Source organism: Macaca nemestrina, chromosome 7 (assembly GCF_043159975.1).
Source record: "Macaca nemestrina isolate mMacNem1 chromosome 7, mMacNem.hap1, whole genome shotgun sequence".
Lineage (NCBI taxonomy): Eukaryota > Metazoa > Chordata > Mammalia > Primates > Cercopithecidae > Macaca > Macaca nemestrina.
In genome coordinates this window covers 11,726,135-11,751,708 of record NC_092131.1, presented here as the reverse complement: position 1 = coordinate 11,751,708, position 25,574 = coordinate 11,726,135, and the positions used below count along the sequence as shown (strand labels likewise).

Sequence of the window (25,574 nt, the reverse complement as noted above, 5' to 3'; positions counted from 1 at the left end):
ATGATTGGCTGGTTCTTGTGTGGCTCCCCCTAGCACAGGACATAGGGCTGGTATGAAGTCGATTCTACACAGAAGATGAAGGAGGTGGGATTGGTGTCACAGGCCCAGGTCTCTGCTGGCCCCTACAATGGCTGTGGGATCTTTGCAAAGGTGACCCCCTACAATCACCGTCTCTGCAACAGTAAAAGTGGAATGACAGCCATTCTATTGTCACAGCGAGCACTGACCAGCCAAGGGAGCTGCGATGTGCTTTGTGACATGTAGAGAGTTCCAGCGCCCTGCATGTTTGTTGCTTGAGTGGCTAAACAGAATGTTGAGTTTATTCAGCAGATTTTTTTTTTATCCCCTGCACCCTCATTCTTGTGCTACCATCTGGGGACTCAGGGCTCAGCTTCCTGACAGAGCAATGTCCCTCCTCACTCTGTCTTCCTCCCTTGCCTCACCCATTCACTTGATTTCCTCCTTAGCCACCCCAATTCCCAGGCTGCGTGCCTGAAAGAGGCGGGAACTTCACCTCTATGCTTTGGCCAGAGGCCTCTTCCCTCCCACCCGTGCCCAGTGCCAGGGACGCAGCCCAGCATCAGCAAATCCAGCAAACACATCTGTCTAAAGAGGAATAAGTCCCACATCTCTCATGCCAGACTTCCAAGGAGCTGAGATGGGAAGGGTCTGGGTAAAGGGTTTCCTAGGCCCCGAGACACACGCCTGCGCATTTCCATAGCCCATTGTGTATTTGCTGTAGACCTTTGAATAGGAACTGAAACAGTAAGCTCATAATTCTCAAGTTTGAAAAAGTTCTTCCCAGAACATGCACCATCTTAAAATAGTAAAAACAAAGACAGTGCCATGACCATCACCTACTACTAGTGCTACCAAAACTAAACACAACGGCAGCTTATTAAATTACCATTTCCCTGGTGCTAGGCTCTGTGCCTAGAACCATGCACTGGGTCTCATTCTCAGGGCTTTTCTTCTGTCAGCTCAAGAAGCCCTCACAGCACCTCAAGGAGGGAAATATTTTCATTACCCACATTTAGAAATAAGAACGATAAGGCCCAGAGAGGGTGAGGGATTAGTCCACAGTCACACAGCTCCATGGTAGCCAAGTCAAACAGGGGTGCGGACGGCCCAGCTCTTTGTTCCTGCACCTTCTCCCTGTTGGAGTAGCTGGGGTTGGTGTTATCTGTTGCCATTGGGCATGTGTAGTCACACCCCTCATTTTAGTTCATAGGTTCATTTAAGGAGCTACCTGTGTGTGTGACAAACAGCAAATGTGGCTGCCTGGAGAGCCCACTGCCAGAGCTAGAGCTGTGTGTGATGAACGTCTGTAGTGGCAGATATGATTCACGGGGGTTCTGATTGTGTGTGGATTTAACTTACTGTGTTTTCTTTTAAGTAGCACTAACTAGCCATCATGTGCTTTTGGGTGGGCAATATTTAAAGAAATAAACATCTCAGGGTGGGCGCAGTGGCTCACACCTGTAATCTCAAAACTTTTAGAAGCTGAGGCAGGAGGATGGCTTGAGGCCAGGAGTCGGAGACCAGCCAGGGCTGGTCTCTACAAAAAATAAAGTTAGCTGGGTGTGGTGGTGCATGCCTGTAGTGTCAGCTACTTGAGAGGCTGAGGCGGGAGGATTGCTTGAGCCCAGGATTTCGAGGCTACAGTGAGCCAAGATCACACAACTGCATACAGCCTGGGTGGTAGAGTAAGACCCTCTTTCTAAAAATAAATAAATCGATAAATAAATAAATAAATAAATAAACAAACATCTCAGCATAATTCCACAACTTTCTTACAAATGCTCAACAGAACCATTATTCTAATACTTTGTCTCTATCTAAGTCACCACATTCCCCCTTAACGAGGAGTTAATCAAACTTCCTGAGGATAAACCCTGTATCCAGCTGGTCTGGTCCTTTGGCACAGGTTGAAGTCAAAAGCCCTTGCAGGCAGCTTTTCTTATCTGCTCATGGCTTTTCTCCAGCAAGTCGCTCCATGGATTGAGTCCCTGCTATGTACATATGTCATCTCTGAACCTTCCACAGTCTGCCCACTGGAGTGAAATGGGCTTGGAGTGAAGGAGTGGACATGTGGCTATACTACCAGTTGGAGACAGAGCCTGACTATGCACCCTGGCCTGAACCCCCAGTCCTCTTTCACCCTCAACCATGAGATGAGCATCACCAGCTCTAAATGTTCCCCATTAATCAAGAAAGAAAGCAAAAAGGACCAATGGATCTTCATGTTTTCCTTTCATTAATCTACTTTATATCTCCCTTGCCTTTTGCAAAAGCTGACATGGGGATCGCAGCCCTCCACATGTGTCTTTATGTTAATAATTTGAAACACCAGCACTGTCTGTTTCAATTGGAAAGGAGGCATTTTCTGGCTCTTAAGAAAAAGTCCTCCTGCCTAGCTCCCTTCTCACGGATGCTAACGCCTACAACCCCCTCAATTCCACCACTCTGAGCTGCGTCCGTATCAGAACCCCTAGAGAGTGGCCCAGATCCCTTTGCCAAACATTTCGGCAACTGGACTCAGGTTTTTCAACAGCGGATTAAAGTGCTGTCTTCTCTCCTGGCCTGCCAGGTACATTCTTTCTCGGCCTTCGGAGCGCCCTTACATACTCTCAGGACGAATCCAATCTTGTTTCTGAGATGATTTTCTCTCCAACAGACAGGTTACTTATGGAGCATAATATAGACTTGATGTTGCCCAAACAAGCCACTGAGCATTTATTGAGTGCCTGCTATGTGCAAAACACTGAGGATCGAAGAGATACCACAGACCCTTTCTGCCCAGAGTCACAAAAAGAGTGGGTATCAGTACCTTTATCACAGAAAATGTTTATTTTCATCTGATGCTTTTAAAGAGTTTGGGAGGTGGATGAGGCAGGGATCATCGTGTCTGTTTGAAAGCTGGGTAAGCAGAGGCCAGGGAGCTGTGAAGCAGCCATTGACTTGCAGCTGGGGTGAGTCTCAGACCTCCTTGCTCCTGTCCAAGCTGCCGTCCCCTCAGAAACAGAGGGTGAATAGGAAGGAGGTTCCTTATAAGAACTGACCTCTCAAAAAGTGCTGTCCACCCAAGGAACAGTACTGTGGCATCGGCATCCTTTTTGTTTATTTGTTTGTTTTGTTTTTTTGAGACGGAGTCTCTTCTGTCACCCAGGCTGGAGTGCAGTGGTACAATCTTGACTCACTGTTACGTCTGCCTCCTGGGTTCAAGTGATTCGCCTGCCTCAGCCTCCCTAGTAGTTGAGACTACAGGTAAACACCACCACTCTTGGCTAATTTATGTATTTTTAATAAAGACAGGTTTTCACCATGTTGGCCACGTTGGTCTTGAACTCCTGACCTCAGGTGATCCACCTGCCTCAGCCTCCCAAAATGCTGGAATTACAGGGGTGAGCCACCACGCCCAGCCATGTGGCGTCCTTTTGAGGAACAACAAAAGTCACATCCCTACATTGGCTTAGGCAAGGATTTCATGACCAAGAACCCAAAAGCAAATGCTGTAAAAATGAAGATAAATAGCTGGGACCTAATTAAACTAATGAGCTTTTGCACGGCAAAAGGAACCGTCAGCAGAGTAAACGGACAACCCTCAAAGGGGAAGAAAATCTTCACAATCTACACATCTGACAAAGGACTAATACACAGAATCTACAACGAACTCAAACAAATCAGTAAGAAAAAAACAATCCCATCAAAAAGTGAGCTAAGGACATGAATAGACAGTTCTCAAAAGAAGACATACAAATGACCAACAAACATATGAAAAAATGCTCAACATCACTAATGATCAGGGAAATGCAAATCACAACCACAATGCGATACCACCTTATTCCTGCAAGAATGGCCATAACCAAAAAATCAAAAATAGTAGATGTTGGCATGGACACGGTGAACAGGGACCACTTCTACACTGCTGATGGGAATGTGAACTAGTACAGCCGCTGTGGAAAACAGTGTGGAGATTCCTTAAAGAAATAAAAGTAGAACTACCATTTGATCCAGCAGTCCCTCTACTGGGTAACTACCCAGAGGAAAAGAAGTCATATGAGAAAAAGATACTTGCACACACATGTTTATAGCAGCACAATTTGCAATTGCAAAATCATGGAACCGACCCAAAGGCCCACCAATTATCAAGTGGATAAAGAAACTATGGTATACATATATATATATATATATATATATATATATATATATATATATGAGATGGAATACTAGGAAGCCATTAAAAAAGAATGAATTAATAGCATTTGCAATGACCTGGATGAGACTGGAGACTATTATTCTAAATGAAGTAACTCAGGAATGGAAAACCAAACATCCTATGTTCTCACTGATATGTGGGAGCTAAGCCATGAGGGTGCAAAGGCATAAGAATGACACAATGGACTTTGGGGACTTGGGGGAAGAGTAGAAGGGGGCATAAAAGACTACAAATGTGGTGCAGTGTATACGACTCAGGTGATGAGTGCACCAGAATCTCACAAATCACCACTAAAGAACTTACCCATGTAACCATAAACCACCTGTACCCCAATAACTTATGGAAAAATCAAATTTAAAAAAATTAAAAAAGAAAAAAGTCACATCCTAGTCTTAATTTGCTTTCCTGGCATTTTGCATTTTCCATGCTGGGATTCTGTTCAGGCCAGCTCTGTTGAACAGGCTTGCTGGTTGGCAGGGATTATGCACACACATGGTGCCACCTCCCTTAGCTTTTCTGGCCCTGTTTTCTTCCTAACCCAGTGTGCACTCTTCCTCCCATACACAGGTCGGGGGTTTTGACGTGACTTCCTGAACATCATGTGTAGTGGTGGGGGGAGTTTTCTCTGGCTTCTGACCCAGCTGGGTGTACTGAAATAACTTTGAGGCTGCAGAGTCCTGAGCCGGATTGTGTTGGCACAGGATGGCCACCTCTGTGCCTTCCTCTTCTGCTCATACAGGTGCCCCTGGAGAGGAGGGTGCAGTGCGTTCCCCTGAGAGCTCCATTGGTTGGAGGAGACTGTAGCATTTTAGAATGTTCTCCTGGAGATTCCGATGTGCACCTCCAGTGGAGAATCTGGCCTTTTGTTGCTGTTGTTTCATGCTGTGATTACGACTGAAGACAATTTTGCCATATAGAGGAGAAGATGTTTAAAAATAAACCAAAAGGATCCACTCAGGGAGGTAAACAAGCTGGACTTGCCATTGCCCCAGCCCCCGCTTCACTCCAGGATACATGTGCTCACTGATGGAGAATGATGCTCAATTTCACTTTCATTCCTTTTGTCTTCTCTTCTCAGCCTTCATCACCCACCACCACTTTCCCGTTCTCTCTCTCTTCCTCCAAAATAGGGATTACATAGTTTTTCTCTTGGTACCTCTGGCTTCCAACCTGACTCCCTGGCATGTCGTAGGTGCCCAGTAAAATGTATGTTTAGCCAATGAACGAGATAACAATGGAACAAACAAATTCCCCACCCATCCTCCTAAGGCCCTGATACTTTATTCTCCACAGCGGAAAGGAATTTAATCTGATTAGGAGGCTGCTGGCCCACACAGGGGACATCCATTTGGTTCCAATGACACTGCTGAATCACTTGAAAGATGCTATCGAGTTAATTGGGGTAGAATAAATACTAATTTATAGCAATCTTTGCCAGCTATTCCCTAAGGGAAAATTTTTAAACTCCCCATCCTCTTGCTTTGCTTGACTGCTGAGATCCAGTGAGAGTGGCCTGAACTTCTCATAGCTGAACAAACAGAGGCACAGACTCCTCCCCCCTATCCCCACCTCAGGAAGCCACAGCCAGGTGGAGGAGCTCCTCAGGTACAGCCAGGGAGGTGAGGCATCTCAAACTGGCCTTGGCTGCTTCTTCTTCAGGTTCTTAGCCAGCCTCCTCTGAATGCAAGCTGTGGCTCTGGGGCTTGTCCCAGTCCCCTGAGTTCTTACCATGGACCATGGGATGCATATGGAGGACAAGGTTCCCAGGGCCCTGGACCACACCATCTGAGCCTTTCTGTCCCCCCAGGGCAAGTGCTTCCTCCATTATTGCTAATCTGAAATGATGTACTCTGATGAAACAGCGTTTTCTCCCCCTGCGTTGTGCTGAGTTACTATGGCAACACTTTCAGAAGAGGTGAATTTGCTTTTCCTCTTAATTCTGAAATGCTCTCAGGCTTTCCAAAAATATCCTTATTTCCTTGGGTCCTACATGTCGGACACACAGAAAATACAGCCATCTCCTCCGCCATGTATATATTATACCAAGTAGCTCAATGCACAGCTATTGATTGGGTACACTTTTTTTTCATAAAAAATATTTTTAGCATCTGCTCTGTGTCAGTAGATGTGCTAGGCACTGGGATTCAAAGAGAAGTTAGACTCAACTCATATCCTATAAGTGCTCACAGTCCCTAAGAAAAATAGATAAATACACAGCTAACTATAATGTAACATAAGTACATAGCTAACTATAATGTAACATAAGTACACATCTAACTATAAGGTAATGTAACATAACATAATATATTGTAAAGTAATATAATATAATGTACTATAATACACGCAGTATAATAAATATAATGTAATATAATGAATATTTTGTCAGTTCTAGGAATAAATTAGCATAGGACCCCAGTAGAGAAAGCTGTTAATTCAGCCTGGAGTGAGGAGGGTTAGGAGTCGGTAGATCTGGAGTTTGATTCCTGATCACTTACATATGAGCTGTGCCAGCTCAGGGAAATGAACATCCCTCTCTGAGCTCCAATCCTCCATCTCATCCTGAGCTGTTGTGAAAATGAGGGGACACCACAAAGTTACAACAGCCAGTCCCAGAGCAACTGTTACTTGAAAGATACTGCTCCTCCCTGCCCAGGTGCCGGGGCGCCCAGAAGGGGCTCAGGAGAGGACGTGAGCATAGACAGAGGGACCCGCAGGCAGCGAAGAGGCAGGCCAGCACTTCCGTCAAAGGCAGTCGCGCCAGCAGCAAGGCGGCCACGTGAGCACACCTGACACATCAGTTTGGGGGGAGATAGGACAGCCAGTGTGGCCAGCGCGGGGAACTGGATCTGAACCCATTGCCATCCTTGGGCTCTGGGTGGGACCCCTTTTGAAAGCTTCCGCTGAACCAGAAAGATAGCACAGCAGTAAAGTGCTTACAAGGGAGTCATCACAACAAACATGAACACTGCTCTAAAAATTAGCATGCACTTTGGGAGGCCGAGGCGGGCCGATCACCTCAGGTCGGGCGTTTGAGTCCAGCCTGACCAACATGGAGAAACCCTATCTCTACTAAAAATACAAAATTAGCTGGGCGTGGTGGTGGGTGCCTGTAATCCCAGTTACTTGGGAGGCTGAGGCAGGAGAATCGCTTGAACTGAGGAGGCGGAGGTTGCTGTGAGTGGAGATCAGACCATTGCATTCCAGCCTGGGCAACAAGAGTGAAACTCTGTATTAAAAAAAAAAAAAAAAAAATTAGCATGCACTCAGCGAAGATCCCAGTGTCATTATGCCTGGTCACATTTGGAGTGCCGTAGGTGTGCCCTCTACCTTCCACCAGCTTAGATGCTCTTTGAGGGAAGAAAGCAGCCCTCTTTGTCCTGCGCAATGTAAGGACATGCAGGTGGCCACTTACAGGGGTTCCAGAGAGGGTGATGTCTTCTTTGCCATGTGTGCCTGCGTCCTCGCCTGTCAAACAAGGGTGACAATAGTACCCACCTCATAGGGTTGCGATAATAAAACCCAATCATGCCTGTAATGTGCTTAGCCCATACCGGGCATAGAGCAGGCTCTCAATAAATATTAGCTTTCATTTTTATTTCATCCACCTGATTGTAAATTGAAGACTCTCCAGCATGGAAACATTAGCCAAGGAGAGTGGCAAGTACTGATATCCAGTAGCAAATCTTGCCCTTAACTGCAGCCTGCATGGGCGAGCAGCACAGAAAAGCTTGGTAGCTCCCTGTGCATTGGAAAGCTTAATGAAAGGGCAGATTATGTTTTTTCAGCAAAACAGCCAGATTTGGAGGCCAATTCTCTGCAGGATGTCACCCCAACGTGTTGCAGGGCTGGGCAAGTTAACGAGAAAGCCTTTGGGATTTGGGGATCGGAGGAGGCCTGGACGCCATTCCCAGGTGTGTGATGTGAGTGATCTTAGGCGGGGTGCTCCGTGCCCCGTCCAGCAGGCACTCACTGTAGATGCGTGGGCACTGATTCCAGCCTTCAGCCCCCTGTCTGTAGAAAGAGGCAGACCCCACCTACTGATAACCTCTACAGGGAGTAGAAAAGAATTTCTCACTTCCAGATGTGACCAAAGCAGGGACTCTTTGGAGCTCTCTATTTCCACCTCCATCAGGATGAGCACACGGACCACATAGAGAGCAGCAGCCGCTTAGTACCCCCGGGAGAAAAGCTTGGCCACATTCATCAGCAAAAGCCTATGTACCTGGCTTCTGTGAAAATTCTGCCCATTAGCTCTTGTCACCTTTAGCACGTGCTGTGCTCCAGGCACTGTGCTGAGCACCAGGGGACTGTGATGGTTTATTTAAGGTGTCAACTTGGCTGCACCCTGGGATGCCCAGATTGAGTGTGTCCATGACAGTGTTTCTGGCTGAGGTTAGCGTTTGAATCCGTGGACCCAGTAAAGCAGATGATCCTCCCCAATGTGGGTGGCATCAACCAGTCCACTGAGGGAGAAGGAAAGAGGAATTTGCCCCTTTTGTCTCCTGCCTGCCTGCTTCAGCTGAGACATTGGTCTGCTCTTGGACTGGGTTTTACCACCCTAGCTCCACTGGTTCTCAGGCCTTTGGACTTAAGACTGAATTATGCCACCAGCTTCCCTGGGTCTCCAACTTGCTGGTGACAGATGGTGGGGTTTCTCAGTCTCCATAATTGCATAAGCCAATTCCTCATAATCTCTTCATATATGTATGTATGTGTGTGTGTGTATATATATGTTATTAGTTCTGTTTCTGTTCATATATATACATATTGGTTCTGTTTCTCTGGAGAACCTGGTCTAATACAGGTTTGATAGAGACTATTGATTTCTATAATCCTGGAATATTGCAGAGTATACCATGATACTCGGGCAGTTTGAATTTAGTTTCTGGTTCTCTGGAAATATTTAAACTGTCAAAGTCTCAGTTATAATACCTGTGTGGTGGGAAGACACCACCTCCACCTCACTGTGAGACACACCATGATTAGCCAGGGCAGGCACGGGGTGTGCATGAAGCTGTACAACAGGCAGCCCAGTCTGGAGCTGGCACAGTCATCCTGGGCAGACAGGCAGCTTTCGAAGGCTTCAGCCTCCTGCACTGGCTTCAAGGGCCCAGGACTCAGAGGCTGACATCTGACCAGGGACCTCCATGAGTTACTCATGTAATGGTGTTGAGGGCCTTGATGATGTGGAATTGCACGCCACAAAATCCTGCTTTTTTATTAAGTTTTAAAGGACCTCAATATGTATTATTTTAGAGAGGATGGCTTTCTACTTTGAGATCCCTTCTTCCCAGCAAACACCAATCAACCTTTATTTTTACAGCCTGGAAGTTTATTTTGATGCTCTTGGCACAGACATCTCACTAAGGAGAAGTCTTCAAACCTGTGCTCGTTAGCATTTCTTCCAGGGCCTTCCAAAGACCCCTGGGAGGAGATTCACAGAGCATGCTGTTGTCCTGCTTCCACTTAATATTCCACAGCGGAGAGCCCTGCCCCAGGAAGAGGGGTTGACTTTTGTACTAAGCCAGGCAGATTTACTGAAATGCACCCCCAGACCTCACCTCCACTTGTAGCCAGGGCTAAACCAAGAGCCTGTGAGGTAGGAACTCTGTGGACAAATGAGGGTTTTCCACTGTGGAGGGCACTCAAGTTGTGCCCCTTGGAATTGTCCCTTTTCCTTGGTAATTAAGTCTAGGTGCCTAGAGTCCTACGTTCTTTACCTGGTTGTTTACTTTTTAAATAATTGATTGCCTACCTCAGTGTGTCATGAGCCAGGTAGCCATCCTTCCCTTGGATCACTGGAGCTGACCTCAGCCTAGCCTGCCTTTTCTGGAGCCGGTTACCTATCGCTGCCTCATTCTTCTTCTGCACCATCTAAAGATCTCTCCTTTTCTCTCTCCTTGAGGAAGCCCACGACAGATAAAACTGAAGTCAGGTTTGTAGAAATGCAAGTCCTCAGGGAGGAGGAGATACTTGAGGCATGTCCCAGGAAACCCAGATTCTGATTTGAACTGGATTGCAAAGGTTCATTCACCAGTGTACATGAGTCTCTCTCTCTCTCTCTCTCTCTCTCTGTCTCTCTCTCTCTCACACACACACACACACACACACACTGCACTGACCCCTTCTACTCCTTGCTAGCTGAGGGACTAACCTTGGGCAAATCACTTAACCCTTTCTAGGGGCAGTTTCTGCATCCCCTTTTGTTAAAGGCATGGATAGAAATTACCCCACCAGAGTCACTGGCAGTTCTGAAGATTCCGATGGAAGGTGTGCAGGGGAGTAGCTGCATGCCCTGCATCCTCATGGGGTGCACCCATATCACCTTAGTTTCTTCATCCCTAGGGTGGTAGGGTCTCTGAAAGGCAGCTAAACCACTGTGAGTTAATGACTGCCGCACTGTGAAGGTCATTGATCATTGTCTGCCATTTGCAGAGACAGCTGAGCTCACTCTGAGCCTTCGGTGATGTGCTGAGAAGGGGAAGCAACATCCAATGAGGTTTGTATTAGTCCATTATCATGATGCTAATAAAGACATACCTGAGACTGGATAATTTATAAAGGAAAGAGATTTAATTGACTCATAGTTCCACATGGCTGGGGAGGCCTCAGGAAACTTACAGTCATGGCGGAAGGGGAAGCAAACACATTTTTCTTCACATGATGGCGAGAAGGAGAAGTGCTGAGCAAAAGAGGGAAAGCCCCTTTATAAAGCCATCAGATTGTGTGAGAACTCACTCACTATCACGAGAACAGCAGCATGGGGGTAACTTTCCCAGTAATCCGATTACCTCCCACCAGGTCCCTTCCACAACACATGGGGATTTGGGGAGCTACGATTCAAGATGAGATTTGGGTGGGGACACAGTCTTTTCACTCTCCCTCTGTGGCCCATGTCTCCCTTCAGGGCTTCATCACCAGCTGTCTTTCTCCTATAGTGAAATGCAAGCAAGCCCCTGTCTCTTCTCTACCTTCCCTGGATTTGGTGGCATAAACTCAAGTGTTCTGATTGCCATCATTGCTACTACCGTCACCCCAATTAAGCCATGAACACACACACTTCTCCCTGGGGATCCCCAGTCTTTGACCAGCTTGCCATAGTCCCAGCCCTCTCTCCTGAAGGGGTTCAGGTGGCAGCCTGTGGACCCAGCCTGTTGCCACCCTGAGGGATGGTGCCACTCAACCTTGGGAAGCTGGGCCCTGGTTTGTGGTGAGTGAGAGCCCCAGATGTCTCAGCAGGAGACCAGCCCCATGGGGAGTGTGGAGAGCTGCAGGGAGGTGGGGCACACAGGGTGCTCTGCCAGGGCTGGTGGACGTCTCCTTGTGCCTGTCCAGCCCTGGGCCTTCATCACAAAGGACTTTTGCTGAAATCAACCACCTTGAGCCTCAGCTCCAGGGCATGCCTGGGAGAGCCATGTGAATGTGGCCTCACAGAGAGGTGAAGGGAGACCTGGTGTGAAGGGAGAAGCTCTCTTTGCAGTTGCCTCTGACTCAGACTCCACACTGATCATGCAGGGCTCAAGAGAGCCCCCAGGTCGGAATGGACATCAGGGTTAAGGTGGGAGATGTGAATGGAAAGGCCTGGGACCTGGGGAGCCGTGCCACGCTGCTGGAGACTTCCTTCTGAGCACTTCCTCAGGAAAGCTGTCACATGTTCTGCAGGCCCTCTGCAGGCCTGTCGAAACACCACAGTGATCTCGGCTGTGGGCCGAGGTCCACTGAGTCTCGATTTGCCAAGCACCTTTGTCATACATGCAGTAAAATCTTGGCGCTGTAGAAAGAGCTTGGGACATGGAGGCAGATGTGGTTTGGGGTCCAGACTGACCCTGGGCGCTGGGGCCTCAGCTGAGAGACTGTGCAGTTGGAAGGCCACCACCACCTCCCAGGGGCCCTGAGGACTGCATGGAATGGCGAACGCTGGGCTTGCCACAGCGCCTGGCTAAGAGCAAATGCCGCAGTCTCCTTCCCAGGTGTGCTTTTGATTTACTTGCTAATATGCATACCAGAAGATTGTTTTGGTGGAGGGGATGATATGGTTCTCTAACTGGTAACAGATGCACAGAACCCTGTGACCATGACCACAATCAAAATTTAGAACTTTCTATCGCCCCAAAATGTCTCCTCCTGCTGTCTCTTGCAGCCAACCACCCCCTACTGCACACACCCTTGTCTCTGCTGTTGTCCACCCCATTGTTTTTTGCATCATCCAGGATACCATCTAAATGGCTTTTCCCATATAGCTTCATTCAGGTAACCTAATGCATTTGAGATTCACCCATGTCATTGTGGACATCAATAACTTCTTCATTTTTATTGTCGAGTGGAATTCTATTGGGTGAATGTAGACAGTTCACCCATTTACCAGTTGAAAGACACTTGCATTGTTTCCAGTGTGGGGCAGTTATGAATAAAGCTATTGTAAACATTTGCACACAGGTTTTTGGTGAACATCAGTTTTTATTCCTCTTGGGTAAATACGTAGAAGTGGGATTTCTGGGTCATATGATAAACATATGTTTAACTTTGTAAGAACTGGCTTAACTGTTTTCTTTAAATGGCTGCGTAATTGCTTCCCATAGCAAGGTACAAGAGTTCCGGTTGCCCTACTTTCTCATCAGAAATTAGTAACACGAGGGTTTTTTGGTTTTTTTTTTTAAGTTTAGCCATTGTGGTAGATGTGTAGTGTTATCTCATGGTAGTTTTAATTTACATTTCCCTAATTAATGATGATGAGCACCTTTTCAAGTGTTTATTTGCCCTCTGTGTATGTATCTCTTGTTCAGGGATATATTTCCTATTTAGCTGTTCAGATCTTTTACCTGTTTTTAAAAGTGGGTTGTTTTCCAACCCCATTAAAAAGTGGGCAAAGGACATGAACAGGTACTTCTCAAAAGAAGACATTCATGTGGCCAAGAAACCTATGAAAAAAAATTCAACATCACTGATCATTAGAGAAATGCAAATAAAAACCACAATGAGATACCATCTCACACCAGTCAGAACGGTGATTATTAAAAAGTCAAGAAACAACAGATGCTGGGAAGTTTGTAAAGAAAAATAATGTTTTTATACTGTTGGTGGGAGTGTAAATTAGCTCAACCATTGTGGAAGACAGTGTGGCACTTCCTCAAAGATCTAGAAGCAGAAATACCATTCAACCCAGCAATCCCATTGTTGGGGCTATACCCAAAGGAATATATAATAAATTATTCTATTGTAAAGATACATGCATGCATATGTTCATTGCAGCACTATTCACAATAGCAAAGACATGCAATCAATCCAAATGCCCATTGATGATAGACTAGACAAAGAAAATGTGGTACATATATGCCATGGAATACTACACAGGCATAAAAAGGAATGAGATCGTGTCCTTTGCAGGAACAAGGTTGGAGCTGGAAGCTGTTATCCTCAGCAAACTAACACAGAAACAGAAAACCAGGCACTGAATGTTCTCACTTATAAGTGGGAGCCGAACGATGAAAACACATGGACACATGTGGGGACACTGGTTTCAGTGTTCTTTATATATTTCTACTTACAAGGTTTTTTTTGTCAGATAGATGATTTGTAAATATTTTCTTCCAGCCTGTGGCTTGTCTTTTCATTCTCTTGATGGTGTTTTTCATGGAGAAAACTTTTATAATTTTAATAAGATCCAGTTTGCAGTGTTTTCTTGTATGGATTTTGCTTTTGATGTTGGAGCTAATAACTCTGCCTAACACAAGGTTACAGGCATTTTTCTCTTACTTATTTTCCTAAAGGTGTTATAGTTTTATGATTTCATTTAGGTCTAAGATTCATTTTGAGTTTTTGGTATGAGGCATGAGTTTTGTTTATTGCTGCAGCTGTTTTGTAATTTTTGTGTACAAGATTGGGTTCCAAGTTCACATATCTATCTCTCTATATATTGTTGCATATTGATGTCCACTTGTTCCAGTATCATTTGTTGAAAAGACTATCCTTTTTCCATTGAATTGCCTTTGCAATTTTTTCAAAAATTAATTGGCCATATTATGTGCATCTCATTTCTGGAGCTTCTATTTAATGTATGTATCCATCCTTTTGCTAACACTACACTGTCTTGATAACTGTAGCTTTATTATAAGTCTTGAAATACGGTAGCATGAGCTCACCAAATTTGTTTTCTTTCTCAAAATTGTTTTGATTATGCTTAGTCCTTTGCCTTTGCAAATAAATGTTTGAATCAGCTTGTTGGCATCAACAAACATTCCTGCTGGGATCTTCATTGGGATGGCATTGAGGTTCTACATCAATTTGAGGAGAATTCACATCTTAACAATATGGAGTCTTTGATTTCATGACCATAGTATTTCTCTCCATTTATTTAGATCTTCTTTGCTGTTTCATCAGTATGCTGCTTTCATGAAGCATTCGGATCCTGCACGTATTTGTTAGATCTAGGCTAAATATTTTATTTTTTGGTGGTGTTGTAAATAGTGCTTTTTGGCTAAAGTTCATATTGTTTGTTGCTTGAGTGTGGAAATACAATTGATCTTTTAATATTGACCTTGTGTTCTATGACCTTTCAAAATTCAGTTATTAGTTATATGATGTTTTGGAAATTCCTTGAGATTTTCTGTATAGACAATCATGTCTTCTGCAATTAGAGACAGTTTTATGTCTTCTTTATATATAAGGCATCTATGTATATATGACTTTTATTTCTTTTTCTTGCTTTATTGTACTAGCAAAAACTTTCAGTGTGATTTTGAATGGGAGTGGTGAGGGTAGACGTCCTCTCGTATTCCCTAGATCGTAGAAGGAAGCTTTCACTCTTTCACCATTAGGTATGATGTTAGCTATAGGTTGTTTGGTTTTGTTTTCTAGATGTTCTTTGTCAGATCCAGGAAGTTCCCTTCTATTTCTATTTTACTAAGGGTTTTAAATCATGAGTGGATGTTTACTTTTGTCAAATGTTTTTTCTGCATCTACTGATATGACTGTTTTGTTTCTTCGTAGTTCTGTCAGTGTGGCATAAATTATATGGATTGATCTTTTTTGAATGCTGAATATTTGAATGCTTTGCATTATCTCGTTTATATATTGCTGGATTTAATTTGCCAATATCTCGTCGACTGCTTTTTGTCTGTGTTCAATTGAGATATTGATCCACAGTTTTCTGCTTTTGTAATGTCTTTGATTTTGTTAGCAGAGTAATGCTGCCTCATTAAGACGATTTGGGAAGTGTTCCATAAAATGAGTTGGTAAATGTTCCCTCCTCTTATTTTTTGGAACAGAATGTCTACAACTGGTATTTTTCTTCTTCATATTTTTGGTAAATTATTCAATAAAATCATTTGATGATTTTTCCCAGGAGATTTTAAACTAAAATTTTAATTTATTTAATAGCTAAAAGGACTGTGTGGTTTATCTTTTTTCCTTGAGTAAGTTTTGGTAGTTTGTGTTTTTTAAGGAATTGGTTCATCTCACCTACATTGTCAAACCTATGGGTATGTAGTTGTTTTTAATCATCTCAGTAATTCCTTATTGTCTGTCCTTTTGCTGTCAGTAATGTCTGTGGCAATATCCCTTTTCCATTTCTGATATCGATAATTTGTGTGTTCTCCCTTCTTGTTCAGCCTGGCGAGAGGTATTTATCATTGTTATAGATCTTTTAAAAGAACCTGTTTGTAGAGTCATTGATTTTTCTCTATTGTTTCTGTTTTCAATTTTATTGAGTTTTGTTCTTATCTCTATTGTTGCCTGCCTTCTGTATGCTTTGGGTTTAATTCAACTTTCCCCTCGTCCTAATTTCTTAAGGTATAGTTTAGATCGGGGGTGTCCAACATTTTGGCTTCTCTGGGCCACATTGGAAGAAGAATTGCCTTGGTCCACACATAAAATACACTAACACTAGTGATAGCTGATGCACTAGTGATAGCTGATGAGAAAGAAAAAAAAAAAACGCAAGAAAATCTAGTAATGTTTTAAGAAAGTTTATGGATTTGTATTGGGCCACATTCTGTCCTAGGCTGCATGCAGCCCGTAGGCTGTGGGTTGGACAAGATTGGTTTAGATTATTGAATTGAGACCTTTCTTCTTTTCTCATATAAACAATTAGTACTATAATTTTTTCTCTAAGCACTGCTTTAGTTGCATCAATGCATGCTGATAACTTGTATTTTCACTTTTATTCAGTTCAGAATATTTGCGAGTTTCCCTTGAGACTTCCCTCTTGACCCATGGATTATTTAGAAGTGTGTGGTTTAGCTTCCAAGTTTTGGGAGATTTCCCCAATATCTTTCTGTTATTGACTCCTAGTTTAATTCCATTATGATCAGAGGACATATTTCATAGGATTTTGATTCCTTTAAACTTGTGAAGGTTTGCTTTGTGACCCAGGATATGATCTGTCCTGGTGACTATTTCACGTGCCCATGAGAAGAATGTGCATTCTGTTATCAGGTGGAAGGTTCAATACACTTCAGTTAGATCCTGTTGGTTGATGGTGGCATTCAGGTCTTCTGTGTCCTTGTTGATTTCCTATTTCTTCCTATACCAAGAGAGAAGTGCTGAGGTGTGATAATTTGGATTGGATTCTGGGTGTTTTGAATATTATGTTGTGAGATGCTGGCGGCTATGGGTTGTTGCCCCCTCCCCCAACCCTGCAATTCCCATGCTGAAGCCCTAACTCCCAATACCTTAGACGTGAGTGTATTTGGAGATAGGGTCTTTAAAAGTTAAAATGAGGTCACTAGGGTATGCCCTAGTTCAGTATGATTGGAGTCCTTATAAGAATGGGAAATTAGGACACAGACATGCACAGAGGGAAGACCATGGGAAGACACAGGGAGAAGGCGGCCACCTGCAAGCCAAGGAGAGAGGCCTCAGAATAAACAAGCCCTACCTACGCCTCGATCTTGGACATCCAACCTCCAGGACTGTGAGGATGTAAATCTCTGTTGTTTAAGCCACCCAGTGTCTGCAGTACTTTGTATGGCAGCCAGAGCAAACTAGTATACTATGTCTTGTTAAAAGTTTTAGAGCATTGCTTTGTTTTAGCAGGTTGGGTCTGGTCTGAAAATTCTCTGTCACCTTCTATAAGCAGTGGTTGCATGTCGCTTGGGTGTGTCTTGCAAGTGCACCCCTCAAGGGTTAGTCTCGACATGGCAGGGGTTTGCACCGTAGTTATCAGAGCCTTTACAGTGCTCTTTTGAATCTCTTTTGTGCATGCAGTTTGGGGTGAGCCCAAAATGCGTACAGGTTCACACAACAAACTTAGGGCATTCCGTTCTCCAACTTCCTCCCTCTGGGTTCCCCTGACACTGTCTAGCTCCCAGGAGCCTTTCTGTCTAAACCTCTGGCTGCAAAGCCGGTGTTTCTGCCCGCTGCATCCTCCTGTGCTGCTACACCGGTCTGCACCGCCGGGGCACCCTGTAGGCAAAGCAGTGAGAGAAAATGGAAGAGATCAAGGGAGCCCCCCACACTCTTCAGAACATGAGGCCCTTCCCCGGGTTCCTCTGGCCGGTGGGAAGGTTTTCTCTTGTGTTTAGGTCACTGTCACTGCTGCTGTCGCGACCGTGGCAACACAGCTCAGCAACTGACACTGCCTTGTGAGGCAGGGCCAGGAGATAAAAAAGAGAAAACAAGCAAAAATCAGGGATTTCCCTCAAACTGCCAGCTCACAGGAGCCTGGCTTCTCAGTCTTCTGTCTAGAGAGAGGGGGTTTCTTCTAGAGCTTTTGTGCTCAATCCTCGGAGATAAAAAAGGCAAAAACCCCAGTAAGCTCATGACACCTGTCTTTCTCCAGGTTTATTTTCCCTCCCCGAGCCAGCTGCTGCGGCTTTCTTGTCAGGGGCCTCGCCGTTGCTTGTTGGAGCCTGCCTGGGGTTCTTAGTTGTAATCTGCAGTGGGCTTACTCTATCTGCGCCGGCACTGCAAGCATTTTATCATATTCTCCTAGTTTCATAATGGTCCCGTGGATCCCAGGCAGGAGTTCTTGTGTTGAGACAGGGAACAGATCCAGCAATAGAAGTGGCCTAGTCCAGCAGGCAGACTGGGCTGGCACCAGGATCTTACATCTCCCTTGGGGCCCCTTCAGGTACCACCCATTCCTTCAGGAGGACCTGACTGCCTGTTCACAGTCCTGCGGTCCTGCCCGTCCCAGGTCAGGAGACCACTGTGCCATTCAGAGCCCAGCCTCCCAGCAGTTCCTGCTGATTTGTAAAAGCCCATGAGTGGGCAATGAAAACTCAGTCGCCTTTCCATCCTTTGCTGACCCTCCTGCTCTGTGGGGCTTCAGCCCTCCCCATCAGAGGACATTATGAGGAGATCAGCGTGTACCTCGCCATGCGCCTTTCATTTCTTCTCTTACGTTCCCAGTGGAATCCACATAAAGTAAACCAGACCCAAAAGTGGAAAATGGAGAAAATCAAAAGAGACCCCACTCTAGAGAGAGCCTGAGACAGCAGGTCCAGCTCTTTGCCTTGGAAGTCACGGGGCCACACGGCAAGGATGAAACTTACAATGACAGCTCACGAGCATGGAACACACACAGCCAGGTGCTGTGAGTTTCTGTCACCCCACAGCACCTTAGGAGGTGGTTCCTGCTCTTATCTTCATTTTACAGATAAGGAAGCTGAGGCATGGGATGGTTAGTCATTTGCCCTCATCATACAGCTAAAAAGGAATCACGCGGGAGCTCAGTCTCATGCCTGATTCTGCAGCTCTTGTAAAGAATCCCGGCCTGTGTTGCTTCTTTCTAGCCGAAATGTCTTCACCCCATCAAAATCCCATCGCCTTTTTCCTCTCTCTGTGAAAGTGCACACGACACTATTTTGTGACTGTGTGTTTAAGTCTATATTCTTTTAAAATGTTGAGCCCTTCAGAGGTCATGAGTAACCCTTGGTGTGCCTAATGTCTGTCTATCACTTCCTGGTGCCAGTGGGCCTTCGGTATTTGTTGAATGAATGACGAAAGGATGGATGGATGGTATTCAAATCTATCCGGGCTTTATGTTTAGACCACAGAGAGCCTGCGAGAATTTAGCGATGAGAGAAATTATCTTTATAATGTTTGTACACTAACTGGAGGCTTCTCTGGAATTTTCTGATGTGCTAGGTCCTCCAGAGAGCCTGGGCCACAGATGGTGTGTTCTGAAGAGACAAAACTGAAGGCGTGGTCTCTTGTACAAATTCTGAAATTGCTGCTATTTTTTAGATTAGCCACATATTGAGTTGTCAGATGTAGCAAATAAAAGATGCACAGCTAAATTTCATTGTCAGATAAACAACAAATAATTATTTAGGATAAGTATATGCCATGCAATATGTGGGATACACTTATGCTAATATGTGGGATATACTTATGCTAAAAATTGTGTTGTTGTTTATTTGAAATTCAAATTTAACTGGGCATCTTACATTTTGTTTGAGAATTTTATTGAAGGCTTTGTGTGGCAATATTTGCCACACAGGCTGTCACTTTAGGCCTGTCTATAACTGATTTCAGCCTTCTTAGTATTGGGCAGGGACTTCTGACCTTAGATATCACCCCATCCAAGCTGCTCCCTAGTATGTAAAGCTCCAAGACAGGGCAGGGCTGGAGCAGGGCCAGATCTCGGCTCTCCAGACCCAGAGCAGCATGGGAGCAGCACAGCCCACTGGGGACATGGCTGTCTTTACCGCCCTACAAATTTAACTTTAAAATTCACAGCCCAGGAGCATCAGATTCTAACTGTTCTGGGCCAGGATGCCACAGGACCGGCGAGGCCAAGCCGGGCACTGAGACTGCATCTAAGGGAGGAGGGTCTGGTGGCCCCCGTATCACAAGCCATCACAATTACACTTCTGTTGTTTTGTGTTTACCCGTCCTCTGAAAGGCCTGCCAAGGTCACCTCTGATAACCATGCTTTGAAGATTTCCTTCTGAAAGCATTTTCCATTCCTTTCTCTGTAGAGGTGGCGCTTAGGGGAGATTTATATAACAGTCACCTCCTTAGCAGGAACAGGTGGAGACCTAAAGGCCACCCCACTCCTTAGAGCAGCTCTGCTCTGGGAGCAGGATGGAGACTGTCGGGAAGGCAAGGCCCTCTGAGGCCCCTGGGGGGGTGTCATCCCATTGTCCACAATGGCCCGGACCACCTGGAACACCCCACATCACACTCAGCCACCACATGCCACATGGTGCCCCAACACTGCAGGGCAGGGACTCCGAGCCTGGGGCACCCTTCTGAATTCAGAGAGTGCTTAATCCCACAGCCACGATCGATTGTAACCATCACGCGCGGTGCACTCCAACGCTCGAAGCACTGCTCTTAATTTTAGGAAGTTCAAAAATACCAAACTATAGCAGACACTCATATACCCACTGACCAGAATAGGCCATTTATAATATTTCATCATGTCTGCCTTGTCTTTCCTTATAAGAAACGACTGCAGATGAAATCGGTCTCCTTTGTTCCATCTTCCCCTTTCCCAGAGGCAGCCACGATCGCAAGTCTGGCTTCTCAATCCACGTTGGTACTTTTACTAACATTTGTATAAATCCATGCATAGTACATGGTAATATTATGCATGCATGTTTTTGATTTCAAGAATGAATTTATTTTGTGACTTGCCTTTTTCCCCTAGAAAGCATTTTTCATCCAGTGTTAAGAACCTCCCAGCAGCCCCCTTCTATGAGCTGTCTTTATTATTTTCCCTGTTTTTAACTGAGAACCCTCTGCCTCAGAGAGGTTAAGAAGCGGGCCTAGATCACACCAGGAGGCAATGTTGGCCCTGGGGCTAAACCTTAACATGCCCTCAGGATTCTTGACTGATGGTCCTAGGATTCATTCATTCACCAAATATTTTTTGAGTGTCTGCTCTAGTCTAGGCATTGGGGATACTGTGATACTGTGGAAGATCCCTGCCTTCTGAAAAGTGTAGGCAGAAAAATACAGCCTTCTTTCTTCGACAAGCCAACAAGTGTTTCTGTTTTCTTTTTCTTTTTTTGAGACAGGGTCTCGCTGGTGCCCAGACTGGAGTGCAGTGGTGCCATCATACCTCACTACAGCCACGATGTCCTGGGCTCAGGTGATCCTCCCACATCAACCTCCCTAGTAGCTGGGACCATAAGTGTACACCACCACACCCCGCTAATTTTTTTTATATTTTGTAGAGATGGAGTCTCACTACATTAGCCAGACTGATCTTGAACTCGTAGCCTCAAGCAATCCTCCCACCTTGGCCTCCCAAAGTGCTGGGATTGCAGGCATGAGTCACCGCACCCGGCCAACAAATGTTTGTTTGTTGTTGTTGTTTGTTTGTTTTTAATCTTGACATGAACATCTCCTCCGATAGGGAATCAAGGCCACCATCGCCCCCCAGGTCACCTCGTGTTGTCCTGGTTGCCAGCGTCTAACTCAGCAACAGGAGACTAGTTTTCTAGTTCTGCCCCCTTAAGCCACTCTCTCTTCTGCACAGTAGCTTTTCTAGGGTTTAAGGTTAGGATCACACCCCCCAAATCTGAGTCAAAACCTCATCCAAGAGTCCCATTCTCTGAAGGCCGGTGGCCACCCCTGCCCACTGGTGTGAGAAAGCCCAGCTGCTCGTTTCCAGCAGTGGCGTGCCACCAAAAGGCCATCTTTAAAAGTGGCTAAAAGTAGACTGGAGCTGGTCGGGCAGGCTTTGAGAGTGACATTCTCTCACCACCTGCTTCCAGGATGACCTCAGCCAACACCCCTTGTGCTGACCACAAGCCAGATCCTCATCAAATTTTCGTAACTTCCAAATGTTGGAATTGAGACTGACTTTTTGTTTTCGAGTCATGGAATTCTGCTGTTTGAAGTTATTTTTGTATTTTTATTTTTATTTTTTTGAGACAGAGTCTCGCTCTGGAGTCAGGCTGGAGTGCAGTGGCACGATCTCAGCTCACTGCAAGTTCCGCCTCCTGGGTTTACGCCATTCTCCTGCCTCAGCCTCCAAAGTAGCTGGGACTACAGGCGCCCACCACCACGCCTGGTTAATTTTTTGTATTTTTAGTAGAGGTGGGGTTTCACTGTGTTAGCCAGGATGGTTGAAGTTGTTTTTATGTCTAACTCAGCACTTTCCATTTAGAACCTGTTTTACAAAGAAAAAAATATCAAAACAAAATAAAACCAACAAACTTGAGACGGATGGAGCAACAGGGCTGACCGGCTTTGGAGCACCTCTCAGCCGCCTGTCTCAGCATACGGTGGGGGCACGGGCGGCCATCTGCTGACAACTAAAAATGAGTATCTAGTTATTGATCACACAAAAAGCACATGACTAGAAATGCCGTGTTCCTGATTTCCTCACTTCAGCTTAAGCAGCTGGATAAGAGATGCATGTAATACTCTCCTACAAGGACGACAGAGGGAAGGAATACTGGTTGGTAATTGTTGTGTAACTGTTTGGGGCCATGCTTTCTTATACATGATCTTATTCACTGCTTGCAACAATCTCGCTGGTTGGACTGCATTCTCTTCATCATTTACAGAAGGGAAATTGAGGCAAGTCGGTGAGTCACTCACCCAAGCCCCACTGTATGTGGATTCACCCCGAGCCTTTCTGACACCAGAACCCACCCTCGTTTCCCACGCTCCGAGACAGCAGAATCCATCCAACACTGACCATCCTCTCTGGCAGTTCTGAGCTCCCACCACAGGTGCAGGGCAAAGGGGACTCCCCATGAGGCCTGTCCCACGTCTGGGAGCTCCAGGATTGGGGTTTATGAAGTACCGCCTGTGGGGAACCCTCCTGCTGATTTCATATTCATTAATTCCGCATGCTTTTACTTGTCACTTTTTTTGTATGTTAAGGATGGGGCTGAGGGAGTTTGTGATGAGTAGACCATATCCTTGCCTTCAAGAGTTCTCTGTCTAATGGGAAGTGGACATCCAGTTATGCACACCATCCTGACTCCTTTCTGGAACAGAAGTCCGGGGTGTGGTCGGCAGAATGATGCCCCCACCAAGGATGTCCACATCCTAACCCCTAGAACCTGTGGACGGGTTACCGTTCATGGCCAAAGGGACTTTGCAGGTGTGATTAAGTTAAGGATTTTGAGATGGTAGGAGTGGCCTGGATTAGCCAGGGGAGCTCAGTGTCATCACAAGGGCCCTTATAAGAGTGAGGCTGGAAGATGAGAAAGAGAGATTGGAAGATGAGAGAGAGAGATTGGAAGATGCTACACTGCTGGCTTTGAAGATGGAGGAAGGGGCCATGAGCCCAGTCATGAGCCCAGGAATGTGGGCGGCCTCTAGAAGCTGGGAAAGAGGAGAAAACAGATTGTCCCCTAGTGCCTCCAGAAGGAGTGCAGCTCTGCCAACGCTTCGATTTTAGTCTAGTGAGGTCTCTGAAACTGTATGATAAATTAGTGCTGTTTTCAGCCACTGTGCTTGTGGTAATTAGTCACAGCAGCAACAGGAAACTGACATGCAAAGGTATTAAATAAATACCTGCAGGGAGGCAGAGAAGTGAGGGGTGCAGAGGCTGGAGGGCATCACCCTGACCTGTTTGGCAGGAGTGTTTGGAATACAGGTGCCGTGTGCCGCCTGGCAGGAGCTCATCGGAAGCAGGTGCTCAAGGGCCACCTGATGACCCGGTTGGCGGGAGTCCTACAAAAGGATCTGTCCAGATTCCCTCCCTCTTTCCCCAGTGATTTGGATGAAAATACTCATCTCATTCACATTTGCTCTAAAGAGAGGAGAGAGATGGGATATATGCCCAGAGAGCTCCATGGGGTGGAAGAGTGGATCAGATCCCATGCGTGGAATCCAGGGAGCCATCTGTCTAAACACCCAGCAGCATGGGCCTGGTGAGGGAGGAGAGACAAGAAGCAATGAGTGGGAAGGGACGGGAACTCTGGTTAATTCCGGGGAATCTGGCAGGGGTCATGGGGGGATGTGGGGGCAGAACAAACCCCCTTGTCACACCCAAGAGGAAGAAAGCACAGCTTCCCACACTGAGCCTGCTTTCCAAGAGGCCACCAGCAAATGTTGGTGACTTTACCTTAGCCTGGGAGGCCTTCTGTTGTGGACAGGCTGGGCAAAGGCACTGATGATGTCACCTGGGGAAGGGGAAGCCGCCCATTAGGCTGGCATGTGTCTGATTCACCCGCACCCCATCTGACCTGCAATTCTTTTATTTCCACTTAAAATTGTATTTTTAGCCTAAAAAAACTATTGTAATATTCTTGTCTGCATTGGTCATCATATTTAATTTAAATATATTAATAGAATATGTTATACATATAAGAAGTACTTATATAAAAATGTACCCCTCGAGGGGTGAACACAGCATGGTAACCTGCAGCCCCCACTCGGAAATTGCGCCTGGCCTGCCCTGAGCCCCATAACAGTCCCTTCTAGTCACTGCACTGTCAAGGTCAACAACTGCCTTGCTCCATCCCCTCAAGGACAGCACCATGTTAGGAATATAGGTGCCGAGTGCCTCCTGGCAGGAGCCCATCAGAAGCAGACGCTCAAGGGCCACCTGGTGACCTGGTAATGGTCATCCTTTAAGAAGAGGCCACTGAGACTCAAGGCAGGCCAGAGAGCTTCTGAGCAGCAGCTGCCCAGGCACCCGTGTGCCTCTCATGTTCCAGGAGCCTGACCCTGAAGCCCATGGGGCTGCATGCGGAGCAGAGAGTGCCTGGGCTCATAGTCGGACACTCCTGGCGCTCAGCCCTGACACCACCACAGATTAGTGCTATGTCCTCGACCTCTGCTTATCCATCTGTAAAATGGGGTTGCAGTAGTAGCCTCCGCCAGGATGGTTGAATGATTGAGAGTATTTTAATATCTCTAGCACAGCCCCTGACCATAGCAGGAGCTCCACGCAGAATACTGTCTCATGCAGTGCTTGGTAACTGTGCATCCAACGCAGGCATCACTGTGTCGTGTTCATTCACTCAGGTTCCCTTCAAAAGAAACATTGATTATGGGCCAAATAGGTGTCAGTGCCAGCCCGGGAATGCAGATGCACATTCTGCCTCTGGAGAGGGCCTGGGAAGCCTGGATGTGGGCCTCCTGGACTGGGGCAGGGAGGGACCTCCTCTTCACTGCTGTGTCCAGGATCACCCCCTCCCTTGGAGCACCTCACCTCCCACCTGAAGTCTGAGCAGCAGAGAACCTTTAAAAACAGAGATGGGAAGTTCTGATCCATGAATACAAACATTCTGGCGTCCCGTGTGCAGTGGTGTGCGGCGCAAGCGGTGGGAATTAGAGTCACTCTTCTGGGGTATTTGTTCCTATCCACCAGAAGGTATACAGTGTTCATACTCATCGACTCAGAAATTGTGTGTCTGGGAGTCTGCCCTAATAAATAACAATGTGTGTACAAGGATGCATGTACATGCTAAAGGATGTACAAGGATGTTGATCA

At 45.9% G+C, this 25,574-nt stretch overlaps 1 protein-coding gene across 7 annotated transcripts in view; it reads left to right on the top strand.

Moving 5' to 3' along the window:
* C7H14orf132 (chromosome 7 C14orf132 homolog) overlaps window positions 1–25,574 on the top strand; it is a 48,575-nt gene that overhangs the window by 14,830 nt on the left and 8,171 nt on the right. For 2 of the 7 annotated variants that reach the window (XM_011717072.3, XM_071099643.1), the window contains one exon: window positions 10,655–10,718. The exons of 4 other annotated variants lie outside the window; for them this stretch is intronic. Coding sequence is in view for 1 of the 3 variants with exons in the window: in XM_071099641.1 (XP_070955742.1) it covers window positions 21,246–21,260 (15 nt within the window). In the remaining 2 variants the exon portion in view is untranslated. Of the gene's footprint in view, window positions 1–10,654; window positions 10,719–21,230; window positions 21,261–25,574 lie in introns of those variants that run through there. One more of the 7 variants, XM_071099641.1, reaches the window with a different exon arrangement.